This window comes from Homarus americanus, unplaced genomic scaffold (genome assembly GCF_018991925.1).
Source record: "Homarus americanus isolate GMGI-L3 unplaced genomic scaffold, GMGI_Hamer_2.0 scaffold39155, whole genome shotgun sequence".
In the NCBI taxonomy this organism is placed as follows: Eukaryota; Metazoa; Arthropoda; class Malacostraca; order Decapoda; family Nephropidae; genus Homarus; species Homarus americanus.
The window spans coordinates 11,622,391-11,636,634 of record NW_024737042.1 but is presented as its reverse complement, the minus strand read 5'-3'; the positions used below and the strand labels follow the sequence as shown (position 1 = coordinate 11,636,634).

The window sequence follows — 14,244 nt, the reverse complement described above, 5'->3', positions numbered from 1 at the left end:
GATCTGACCGCCAAATACACTTTTCCCACATGCATCTTGTTTCTGAACTTTCTGGCAACATCCTCTGTGTTTTGCTTTTTGTCTCCTGTGAATTTTAGTCTCTCCTGCAGTGTTCTTGCTTCACGTAGGAGATCATCAAGGGCCCCTTTCTGCCACATTGTCAGTCTTCTCTTCATTGCATGTGCCCTCTGACAGAATGGTTGGGGTATTATTGCCAGTACAGCGGTCCCTCGGTTAACGAACACAATTCGTACCAGAAGGTCGTTCGTTAACCGAAACCATTGTTTCAATGGAATTTTGGGTGATTAGTTCCAGCTCACCGAAAGTTACATACAAACTAAAAATAAATGCAGTAAAGTACACTTACTTTGAGGTGTGCATGATGATGATGATGGGAATTAGAAGTGGGGGTGGAGGAGAAGGGAGAAGAGAAGGAAGTGGAGTGGAAGAGAAATCACCCCATGCTTCATGCCGCCATTTCACCCATAAAATTTTAAGTTCGTAAAATAAATTTCAGAATGACCAATAATTGTACTGTAAAAACGTAAAAATAGTTTATGTTCAAGAGAGTCTCAAGCAAGATGTTTCCTCCACTGAGCAGAGACAAAAACTGATGCCATTCTGGGTGAGTCAAGTGGCTGTTTGGCGGTTTAAAAACTAGTTCCCTGTTCAGTATAGTCTGCATTTACGCGGTCAATTGAACCCGTGGAGGTCCGCGTAAAACAAGAAACGCGTAAATGAAATAAAAGAACATATGGGATTAATTGAAATAGAGACTGGGCCGACCCCCATACTCCACTTGGTGATCTCTGGTACACACATGGAAAATTTGAAATTAATGCTTAAGGGATGATAAGAACCTTCGGTGGCAATGCTTAGGGCGATGTCAGATAATCACTGACACACTGTGAAATTCCTGCTCCCACGTACCTAATATGTTCCCTCCAAAATCACTATAGATCAGGGAGGACACACTGTTACACCGCACCTACTACTACTATGATACAATGACATGAGTTATTAACCCTCTCAGCCTCGCACGACGCCATTGTGGCGTTGAACTTAAAAGGCGAAAAAACTTATGCTCAGCCTCGTGACGCCAACGTAGCGTCCAATGGGCTATATTTTCAAATATCTAAAAAACTATTCAGTGAAACTGACTGAACTGTGGACGCCATTTGACAGACGTCATTTTCTTTGTGTGAGCCTTATTACCTTCCCAATATGGTCTTGGTCATCATGTGCATGGCAGCGCAGCATGAAGCCAGAGGGCGTAAGTTTTCATGCACATATGTGTCTCAGGCTCCGAGACTGAGAGGGTTAAGGATGTCATCTAGGTTGGTGAGTTCTGAGGTGACTAAAGAGGCTGATACGGGACCAGCAGGGTCGATCACAGATGTTGCACATGTGGGGGGCTACATCTAGTGCGGGAGGGCCGGCGGCAGCGTCTTTCCAGCATTGGCGCTTGTCTGCCTCATTATGCAGTTGGGCTAAATCGAAAGTATTGACACCTTCTCCTGTGGTGCTCCTTCAAGCGTTACGGTGTGGAGTAATTGTCTCCCAGGTGAGGGGGTCAATTTGGCACTTTTTCAGGTTTGTCTTAAGACTATCCTTATACCTTTTCAATTGCCCGTTCGCTTTACGTTTACTATTCATTAGGTGAGTGTAAAGTAGCTGCTTTAGAAGTCTACTGTCATCCATGCGGGTAACATGGCCAGTCCAGCGCAGTTGTTCATGAATAATGGTAGCCTTGATGCTCCTACAGTTGGTGTCAGCGAACTCGGAGAATGTAACATGGACTACGTTGGTGAAAGTTTTCAAGTGCCTTGAGGTGCCTTCTTTATGTGACCCATGTCTCGCTGCCATATAGAAGGGTGGGGAGGACCACTGCTCGATATACATATGCAGTAACTTTGTATATAATTTCAGCTCTCTACAGCTGAAGACACGGTTTTGGAGTGTGCCAAAGGCTTGGGATGCACATCTGATCCGATGCTGAATCTCTTCATCGATGTCCGCGGTGGTGGACAGGTGGGAACCAAGATACCGAAAGTGGGTAACATTAGAGAGGGTAGTAACGTTAAGCTGGATGGATGGTAGAGGTGTGACTGAACCAGGGGCAGTGTAAAAGAGAATCTGAGTCTTACGTACATTCACCTCAAGGCCGAAGTGTGTATACGCATCTGCGTAGGTGTTCAGGAATCTTCTGCAGGTCGTGTTCAGTGTGAGCGACAAAGATGAGGTCATATGATACTGAAGCTCAATAATGGAAGCTGCCGACATCTTTTTTCCTGCAGGGAATCATCGTATGTTGAAAAGACCCTTCATCCGGTACTCAATGTCCACTCCGCCGGCTAAATTGGCACTGGCACGAGTAAGGAAGGCAGCCAAGAAAATGGAAAAGAGAGTTGGTGCCAGTACACATCCTTGTTTAATCCCCCATTTGGATGAGGAAGAACTCGGACTGGGTGCCATTGTGCAGGACACTGTCGTTCATGCCATTGTGGAGTTGCCTCACAGTAGCGATGAATTTTGGTGGGCAGCCAAAACGGCTGAGGGTCCACCAGAGGGCTTCCCTGTTGACCGAATCGAAGGCCTTGGTTAGGTCGATAAAAGCCATGTACAGGTCACAACACTGTTTTCTGCATTTTCTCCTGTATCTAGCGGGCAGCAAAGAACATGTCAGTGGTGCCACGTGATGGTCTGAAGCCATATTGAGATTCTGGGAGGAAGTTTTCTGTCTCAGGAAGAAGTCTTTTTTAGGAGGACTCGGGCGATAATCTTGCCAGCTACGGAGAGCAGCGAGATCCCGCCGTAGTTGCCACAGTCTGACCGGTCTCCCTTGTTCTTATAAATATTGACGATGGAGGTGTCTTCAAGAGCTTTGGGGATTTCCTCCCTTTCCCATACATTCTCCAGGAGAGAGTGGGGATGTCTGGTAAGCAGAGGTCTTCCTGCTTTATACACCTCGGCTGGGAATCCTTCAGGCCCTGAGGCTTTGTTATTTTTCATCTATTTGATTGTAAAAGCTACCTCATCCAGGCTGAAGGATGGCTGAGGTGGGTCAGCTCTGGTTGCTGAGGGACTTGCTGGGTAGTCAGGACATCCACATCATTGTTTTGGTTGAGCAGTGAATGGTAGTGCTCCTTCCAGCGCTGAAGGATGCCTTCATTGTCTTTAATTATGGTGTTACCGTCAGATGAGCGGAGGTGGGCTGCGCCACAATTCATTAGCCCGTAGAATGTTTTAGTGGAATTGAAAAATTCGTGCATTTTGTGCTGATCTGCAAATTTTTGTGTTTCACTTGTTTTATTTTTAAACCAGTCGTTATTTAGATTGCAAAGTTCCCACTGGGCTTCCGCTTTCTTCTTGCGGAAGGTATCAGCTTTGGTCCGAGACTGAGGGTTGTTCTGCCAGTCAGTTAAAGCAGCATGGTTGTCATCGATGAGTACTTTGATTGCCGGGGATTCATTTTCATCAAACCAGTCCTGGAGTATTATTTCGATCTGTCCGAGGGTCTCTGCAGGTTTTTGTCATGACAGTGTCGAGAATATCCCATTCAGCACTGGGATTTGGGTTGTTTGTTGTTGGGTTGTATATAAGCCCATGTTCGAGCTGCTCTCTGAAAGCATATGCTACAGCTGAATCCTCCAGACACTTAGTATTAAAACCTCTTCTGGAGGCTTGCTGCCTTCGCCTTTTTGGGGCGACATGAAGTGAGAGCTTGGCTCTGACGAACCGATGATCAGTGTCAAGTCTGAGCCACGCATGGCATGGGTGATGAGGACATCTCGGCGATCTCTTTCTCTGACAATGATGTAGTCAATGAGGTGCCAGTGTTTGGATTGTGGGTGTTGCCACGAACCCTTGAACTTGTCGGCCTGCCTAAACAAGGAACAGTGGTCCCTCCATTAATGAGCGGTTCAATTTACGAGATTTTGGTTAACGAATTAGCTCCCATAAGGATTTTCAGTTCTATTAACGAGTACAACTTCAATTAACGACAGACAGCCTTACGAGAAACACGCTTTGGTGTGCGCATCAGCTGATCAGCTGATCGACTAGTCCACCAATACAGTAATCGGTTCTATGTTTACACTTGTTTCCAGTGGAGTAAATATCAAGGAAGTTGTGCTCTTGAATAATTTTGCATTTTTTATATTAAAATTATTGGTCATTTTGAAATTTAGTTAATATATTGATAATATATACAGTGCAGGGAACAGTTTTTGTGTGCCCATCAACTGATCGAATCACCCACCAACGCTTCTTAGTTTAACTTTATTTACAGTGGAATGAACATCGAGTTTGTTGCTCTCTTGAACATTTTTGCATTTTTACTGTAAAATTATTGGTCATTCTGAAATTTAGTTAACATATTGATAATCTACCGTGCAGAAATTATTATGAAACACGGAGAAGGCATTAAAACCAAAGCACTCTTTAAAGAATATGGCATGTCATCATCGACTGCTTCTACAATCAGCTGTTTGCCATGTAAACAAAGCTGCCGGGAATACGACATACTCACCTCAAAGTAAGTTAAAATACAGTACAGTATTCTGTTGGGTTTTTTTATTATTGTATAGTATACTGTACAGTACAGTACTGTATTTAGTTTATATTTAATGTTTTGTTAATCTTATTACCGGTATGCAATACTTTGTATGTGCTTTTTCTGTGAGTTGGAACCAATTACAGTAAAAGTCCAAAAATCTGGATGCCAGTAATCCGGACCACCCGAGAATCCGGACTTTTCGAAAACTCAAACTTTTTTTTCTTTTTTTAGCGGGCTTTTGTGTGTATGTGTGCATGCGTGAGCGCCACAGCTGCACAGCGACAACAAGCAACCACGTGGTCACCACTTTAAAACGAGCAATCAAACTGTGACAACATATGTAATTTTGAGTCCTACTTTTTCCATTTACAGAGTACTGTACAAGCCCATAATAATGGCTCCTAAAGTAGATAAACTTCGTTGTGTGAAGAGAAAGAAGAACACGTTGAAATTGAGTGACAAACTTGAAATAATTAAGAAACTAGACCGTGGTGTGAGCAATACTGTTCTAATGGAAACATGCGACATTGGAAAGTCTACAATTTATGATATAAAAAAGGCAAAGAATAAAATTCTAGAATTCACAGCCTTTTCTTTAAAACTGCTCGTTTTGATAAATGAAGCATGCTATATTTGCTAATGAATAAACTATCAAAATGTACCTGTTCATCTCTTCTTTATTCCTCCTTAAATTTGAATTTTAAAAGTACTGCGTGAGAATCCGGAAAATCCGAAAATCCGGACTGACCCAATCCCCAAGCAGTCCCGATTTTTGGACTTCTACTGTACCCAATATCCCATTGAAATAATAGATTCAGTTGACGAAATTTTCAGTTAACTACTGACTCTGTGGAGAACCAATTGTGCTCGTTAATCGAGTGACACTGTATTGGTGATACTGAGGTTGTGTGCAGCACACTTGCTGAGGAGGAGTAGGTCGTTGGGATTACACTTGGCTACCGTATATCACGGCCTATAAGGCGGCGGGGTGCATAAGACGCTCCCCCCAAATTTCCATTTAAAAAGTAGCTTTTGAGCTCTATTTGCTGTATATGACCAGTACCCCAAATGTGACACTTACCCACTGACTCAGTAGTCCTTTACCAACCATCCTTGATTTTTTAAAATAAGGCCAATTCACTTCAAGTAATGTCATCAAATTATACCCGCTGGTGTAGTGTAAACACTAGTGACGTCACTGAAGCGTCTGCTATTTACCGATAACTGGAACTAATGTCGGTATCGAGTAAAATTTTTCCATTTACTTGAAATGGATTTACCGATTTATTTGTTTATTTATTTATTTATTTATAATATACTGTAACATATTAAACACACTGCAAGTATTTTCTTTCATTTATACGCTTGCTTCACACGAGACGATCGGTGGTGGGAGTGTTCCCTCGTCTCGGTGGTGTGGCTGTGTTCCGACTATTTATACAACAGGTGGTTCAACAGCAACCACCGTATTCTAATTGTGGTGTTTCATTAGGATTTGAGTGAAAAAGGTTACCAGTATGTACTTACTACATACATTTATTACACAAATATATATATATATATATATATATATATATATATATATATATATATATATATATATATATATATATATATATATATATATATATATATATATATATATATATATATATATATATATATATATATATATATATATATATATATATATATATATATATATATATATATATATATATATATATATATATATATATATACAGTTGTACCCCACTTAACGCGGTCAATTGAACCCAGAGGGTCCGTGTTAAGTGAAATCCGCGTTAAGTGAACAACAGAACATATGGGATTAATTCCAATAGAAACCGGCCCGACCCCCAAACTCCACTTTTTGAAGGCACATACCTATGTTGTAGTAAAAATAACATCTTAATTTTATGATGGTACATGCACACAATTAATACTTAAGAGAAATAGAGAAATACAGTCGCCAAGTTAATGTCCATTCAAATAATGGACTCAACTCACACTACACTCACTGGCTCTTCCCTCTCAGAGAAATTTTTGGGGGAAAACCACTAAATTTTAATAAATAATACCTCAAACTAAAGTTAGGATAATACAATTGACATTGCTGGATTCCTTGTAAGACCAGGAATATTTTGAATATAAATGTCATATATTTTGCACAAAAGATAACATAGTTACCTAGAGAAAAATTTTTATCTAAAATTTGTATGTTTAATGAAAAATATATGATGTTTATATTCAAAGTGATCACCAAATTATAAGAATTCCAGCAATGTAAATTATATTCTGACTGGGTAATTTGTATGAATTTTATGAGCTAAAACAAATATCTTCAGTTAATAAAAAAAAAAATAATCTTCACAACACTATCTGTCAATCAAAGTACCCCACCTTGCCTCCCCCCCTCTTCCAACCGCGCGGTCAGTCCCAACCCTCCCCCCCACCCCCCACCAATCCTCCCTTCCAGGGTTTTTAACATTTAGTATTAAATAATACCTCAGATTAAAGTTAGGATAATATAATTGATATTGCTGGATTCCTTGTAAGACCAGGAATATTTTGAATATAAATGTCATATATTTTGCACAAAAGATAACATAGTTAATTTGAGAAAAATTTTTATCTAAAATTTGTATGTCTAATGCAAAATATATGATGTTTATATTCAAAATGATCATCAAATTATAAGAATTCCAGCAATGTAAATTATATTCAGACCGGATAATTTGTATGAATTTTATGAGCTAAAACAAATATCTTCAGTTAATAAAAAAAAAAATAATTCTTCACAGGGTAACAGATGGTCGGTCGGTCCCTCCCTCCCCCCCACCCCCCACCAACCGTCCCAAGGAGATGTGTGGGATAACCACTAAATTTTAATAAATAATACCTCAAACTAAAGTTAGGATAATATAATTGACATTGCTGGATTCCTTGTAAGACCAGGAATATTTTGAATATAAATGTCATATATTTTGCACAAAAGATAACATAGTTAATTTGAGAAAAATTTTTATCTAAAATTTGTATGTCTAATGCAAAAATATGATGTTTATATTCAAAATGATCACCAAATTATAAGAATTCCAGCAATGTAAATTATATTCTGGCCGGGTAATTTGTATGAATTTTATGAGCTAAAACAGGCAGTCAGGCAGGGTGGGGCAAATCTAAAAATAGCTCGAGCCGGACACTCACCGCGTATATGTGGAAAAAATCCGTGTTAAGTGAAAGTTCAGCTCTGGCGAGGCACCGCGATATGATAAAAACGCGTTAAGTGAAACCGCGTATATATATATATATATATATATATATATATATATATATATATATATATATATATATATATATATATATATATATATATATATATATATATATATATATATATATATATATATATATATATATATATATATATATATATATATATATATATATATACAAAAAATGAATGTTCAATGAATTATTTATGGTGCATTAGGGTACTGGCCACTTCAGACGGGCTATAAATAGCCTTGTTATCTCCCCTCCATCTTGCCCTGAGCCAGAGGGACGCATCTTGGTAAATAACATGTTTGCTTATTTTCCATTTACTTGAAATAGATTTACCGAATTATTTGTTTATTTATTTATTTATAATATACTGTAATATATTAAACACACTGTTGGTAATTAAATTTGATGTTTATTTTCAGTTTGTCTAATTTATCATGTATCAAATTAATATTACTAGAAATTGTGTAGGTAGTAGGCAGCTACCAAACAGGGAGGTACTACTGCCTGGGAAGATATTGGAAGCAAAATGTGTTGTCTAATGGTAGACCCTGCTGCCATATGGCATCACGAAAATTGTGACCAAGTCCCAGGTTGCTGACCTGACTTTCTGCCTCATTTACACAATTGCAGTTTCAATTGTTCCTCTTACTTTGACAACACAACATACATACAGTATATTATTTCTCAGTTTTGATCTTTTTTTTTAATTTTTGTATTTATTTATAGTTAGTTACTTAAAATAAAGCCAATTCACTTCAAGTAATGGCATCAAATATTACCAGCTGGTGTAGTGTAAACACTAGTGACGTCACTTGAGCGTCTGTAATTAACCGTCGATAGTTTCAAGAATTAATGCACTCATTTACTGAATATTCTTTGTAAAAAAATAAAATTTAAATCAATTATTTATAGGAGATAAATATTATTATGAGTAAATATACCGATACCGGTATGCATTACTGACCACCTCCACGGCTAAAAATAGCCCAATCTCGCGGTCACTTTCCCTTTCTTGTCTCCTCACTGGCAAATGGGGGGGGCGTGGGGAGGGGTGTGTGATGATAGCTGTGTTTATTACAGGGTATGTTAGACAGGTTTATAATACATTTTTATTATTTTAATATACCGGTAATCTTAATTTGAATCCAGCTTGCCAAACGTAAGTTTCAGTATAAAATAATTAGTGGTAAGACCTTGTGAGTGGCTTACGATGTTTTCATCACCACTCTTGACACACTAAACCACAATATTTAAGAGGTAAGAATTTTAAACTTGGTGGTTTAGACGACCCCCTAACTTTGGGCAGATTTTTTTAATGTTCAAATTTCGTCTTATAGGCCGTGATATACAGTAATCCATTTCTCCCTGTGATTCCCTGCCAAATGTCAGCATCTCTACCATCTATGGCACTGAAATCACCAAGGAGCACAACCTTGTCTTATATGGGCATAGAGGTTAGCACTCTGTCAAGGTCGGCATAAAAGGCCTTGATGTCATCCTCTTCATCCAATGTTTGGGCGTATGCATTTATGAAAAAGGCATGACGTGGGTGATTCAGTGGGATTCTGAGTGTTATGAGGTTCTCGGTGATCCCAACAGGTATTTCAGTTAGCCCGCACGAGCACGAACTGATCGCTATAAGAACAGCCCAGTCCCAACCATTGTAAAAATTATCAATAACTTGTAATCAACCAGTGTGTTCACTCCCAGTAAATCTTACCTTTTGCACTGTCACTATGTTGAAATGCCCTGTAGTTTGAGCTTCTCCCCACCTAATTATTATATCATATTTGTATCACTTATGTTCCTTGTATATCATTTGTAAATCAAGAGACCCATTCCCCAATTATGTAATTGTATACTTTCAGCCTTCCGGCTGCCATGCTCTTTCAATAAACCGTCAATTATTATTATTATTATCACACACACACACACACACACACACACACACACACACACACACACACACACACACACACTTGCTTACATGTATTTGACTGAACAGTAATCATACTACTGAATACAGATAGTCTCCTCTGTTTGGGATGATTTTGTATAAGTATTACCTCTCTTCCCTTTGGCCATAAAATAAGGACTTCATACTTTGATCCTTTGTTTTATTTTTGTTTTTGTTTTTTGCAGAACGAGAGAGTTTGGCTTTGTGTGTAGGAACAACAGCTGCCTCCCACACTGACCTCGTCTTGACCCACATTGATATGTGGCTCAAGTCAGCAGATCCTACAAAGAGACCCATGTCCTTTTTTAACTTGATTAAAGTAAGTATTATGATCAGATTATTATTTTTTTTTCAAATTTTACTTTGTAAACTTCACTAAGGAACTTGCAACCTAAATTACATCACAAACTAAATTAATTTTCAGATTTTTTTGTGTGCATATCACATTTGTTAATATAACTCTGTATTTGTATCTACAGGACTTCCTTGATACTTCTTGAAGTTTGTTTCAAGACTGAATTTTAGAGAAACAAATGCATGACTTCCTGAAATTCAGAAGCACATGGCAAAATTGGGTTTGCTTCCTAGACATTTGAAACACGTTCTTTACCGGGTTAATACAGTAGTCAGTTTAGTTATTATCAGTTATAATATATGGTCTACTTACCGTAAATTGCGGCGTATAAGTCGACCTCAAGATTTTTCGTTAAAAATTCAGGTTAGTTCTATACTCACCATATAAGTCGATCCCCCAAGGCCCAAACATAGGCGAAAGTGTGTAATAAGGCCACACCACTTTCATCAAGACACTTACCGTAATATGTTTCAATATTTGATATACAGTGTAACTCCCAGTAAACAATGGAAACGACACACCAACGCACCACCCGCTGTGAGTGTCGGTACAGTTGCCAGGGCAGATCTCTTGCGTCATCATAGCAAGCCCAAAGTAGCCAAATGCATGGTATGGTATGCACAGGAGTATGTAAAACATAAAGTATTCATTTTTAAAAGTTTATTTATAGATACATAAATTTTTTTTAATTAAATTTGAAACATCAATCTTTGTTAATTAAATTTGAAACAAAAGAAAAATACAATACCTTATTTATAAATATTTTCATTAAAATATTACATCACAAGTATATTTTACCTTAACTGTGCCTGAATGAATATATTTTCAGAAATAAATATGGAAATGTAATATTTTTGCTGAAATGACGTACGTATTACAGTGGAAAGTGGGATAAAATTGTGACGAAAACAATGACTTTCACTTTCTTTCGTCGTTCAAAAGATTTTACCGTAATCGCTTTTCGAATGGTTTTCAGTTAAAAAACTGTTGTATTACAATAATATTCTATCCTAATTGACTTGAATAAATACTACGATACCATATTTCTGAATATTTTCATTAAAATCCATCAAAATCATTTTCCTTGTCATCATCTGCAGCACCAAACAGCTCCTCCCAGTCCTCTCCTTGAACAGCATCGTCATATGGATCAACACCATCATCAGCCATAGGATCATCAATATCTTCATCCTCATTCACGCTCTCATTAGCCTCATAATCCCACAACAAGTCGTCTTCTGTTCCATCAAGAGCATTCGAAATCCCACATTTCTTAAATGATTTCACCACAATTTCTGGTCTGATTGCATCCCAGGCCTCTACAATCCATTCACATAATGTTGCTCGTGATGGAGCTTGGATGTTGCCTCCCTTTGTGTATGTCTTATCGCCTTCTATCATCCAGTTGTTTCGCTTCACTCTTACCGCATCTTTAAATGGTTTGTTTATAGAAACATCCAGTGGTTGGACAAGACTTGTTAATCCACCAGGAATCACAGCTGTATCAGTGTTTTCCTTCCTAATCCCAGCAGTAACACTGTCAACACGATGTGACCGAAACATATCCCACACAAGAAGACTTTTTTCTTTACGCAGTTCCCCTGGTCTAAAGTTCCAGACTTTTTTAAGCCATATTTGTATGCCGCCTTCATCCATCCATCCTTTCTCGTGCACATGGATGATTAAAAAAATGCTGTCTGACTTGCAACACTGTTGGTAGGGTCAGGTGGTTCTAACGGCACCTGCCAGGACCCGGTAATCAAATTTATAACAGTGTCTAACCTCAATTACTGTAGTTTATCTGATGTAGGCAATATGAAGTAAAAAATACCACTTAAAGTGAGAAATTGGAAGAGAATAAATAAGAAAGATGTCGTTGGGCTATTTTTGGTAGGGCTGAGGGAGAGAGTACCAGCTGTTTGGTCTTTTTTGGCGGGAGAGTCACGCAAATATCTGTACTGGTATTTGTTTGGTGTCTTCTGTATTTTTAAAAATGAATACTTGTAAATTAAAAGTACCGTAACATTGTATTATATACAAACTTGTCATATTTCTGGAAAATAAGAAGCAAGAAAATAAGAATATACCGGTAAACACAATTTCAACGTACGCTAAAATTAAAAGCTGCTTAAGAAGGGCCGATGCAAACACAAAGCCTCCGCGACCAGGGCTCTGCCGTATCAGCTAGACGGTACACGTGTTTTTCGAATCGTTTTCAGTTAAAAAACTGTTACATCACAAGTGAATTAGGATAGAATATTATTGTAATACAACAGTTTTTAACTGAAAACCATTCGAAAAGCGATTACGGTAACTTCTTTTCAACGAAAGAAAGCGAAAGTCATTGTTTTTGTCACGATTTTATCCCACTCTCCACTATAATAAGTACGTCATTTCAGCAAAAATATTACATTTCCATATTCTCAGAAATTAATAGTAGTTCTGCTGAAACGTGATGTATTTCAATGTAAATTAGGATAAACTACATGATGAAAACAAAAGACTTTACCAAACCTTCCGATGTTCAAGATATGTTACTCGTTTTTTTAATAGTTTTCGGTTAAAATACTGTTATATTAGTGATATTCTATTCATACTGTGGTTGATATAATACATTCACGGAAATGTAATATTTTTTGCTGAAATGACGTACGTATTACAGTGGAAAGTGGGATAAAATTGTGACGAAAACAATGACTTTCGCTTTCTTTCGTTCAAAATATGTTACCGTAATCGCTTTTCGAATGGTTTTCAGTTAAAAAACTATTGTATTACAATAATATTCCCTCCTAATTAACTTGAATAAATACTTGAATGGAAATATACAATATTTTTGTTGAAACTACCCGCGTTTCAGTGTAAAGTGTCGTAATAATAAATGGTAAACAAGTTTATAGGACGTAGAGTGTTTTTCTGAAGGTTTTGTTGTTCCTTTACCCTCAAAAACTTGGGTCGACCTATAAACGAGGAATATCATAAATTAACGATTTCTTGGTCAAAAAATCGGGGTCGACCTATATACGAAGGGGGGTTATAGATGAGTATATACGGTATATTATATAGTTCATGCAAAAAGGGAAGTGGGCAACAGGATCTGCATAGGACAGCAAGCAACTGCTAAAAATCTTCAGTAAGTTATATTTGTAAGAACTCTGGTAAACACCAAGCCAAAATCTAATAAAATAGTAATTGTTTACACAGCATGCCAGTACTCTGTATAGCACTTTGATAGTATCGCTATAAACGGTATGATAGTTGAACATTATGGTACACCTGGCTTATGATCCGCCATTTGCATCAGCTGCTGTAAACAAACTGCCAGTGGCGCCACCAACACCAAGCGGCCAGCTGCGAAACTATGGGTCCGTTACACTGTCGGCAGCACGGCTTAGACTTAAACTGTCAAACACTGCAGCGTTGTTTGAAGCGTTTTCAAAAGCAACAACTTTCATCATATTTCATCCTTTTTGCTGGGGGGAGCCTTGAGGATAAGATATTTTCAACTGTTGTCAGGTTGGTGTGTGGGTAATGAGTGGATGCCAGCAAGAGCATAAAGCCACAATGGTTTAGTAAATTGCCATTTAGGCTTGTTCAGTGCATCCCCCAAACACTGAACAAGCCTACATGTAGAAACTGTCGTATAATCTTTTAAAAAAATGTTGGATTTCAAATGTAATGGATGGGGAAGATTATGATTTGTTGTGGCGAGACAGTGAGGAGGAGGAGGATGACAGCAAATATAATGAAGACGAAGTCGGAAGTTCCAGTGATTCGGACCCATATGCAGACTTCTTTATGTTAGACGATGAACAGCCAGCAAACTGAAGGATTTTAAAATATGATCATACATGCTTTTACTGTCAATAAAATGTAACTTTGAAGTAAAATTAATCTTGAAGTTAAAGTTTTAACTTTTTATCTTAGAGTTAAGGTTTTAGTTACAGTGTCATTGGGTGTATTTTCAATATACTGCCATATCATTAAACTGTCATTACCCCTGTAGTGTATGTGAACTCACAATCTATAGCGCAATCATAAAATTGCGCAGATGGCATCCATATCATAGTACCTGGTAGTTGTCTG

General features: G+C 37.9%; 1 protein-coding gene across 2 annotated transcripts in view; it reads left to right on the top strand.

Annotated features, from left to right (window-relative positions):
* The window catches only part of LOC121872719 (maestro heat-like repeat-containing protein family member 1), a 225,743-nt gene that overhangs the window by 67,836 nt on the left and 143,663 nt on the right, over positions 1–14,244 (top strand). For both annotated transcript variants that reach the window (XM_042375729.1, XM_042375730.1), the window contains exon 7: positions 9,992–10,125. In XM_042375729.1, the coding sequence (XP_042231663.1) occupies positions 9,992–10,125 (134 nt within the window). The remainder of the gene's footprint in view (positions 1–9,991; positions 10,126–14,244) is intronic.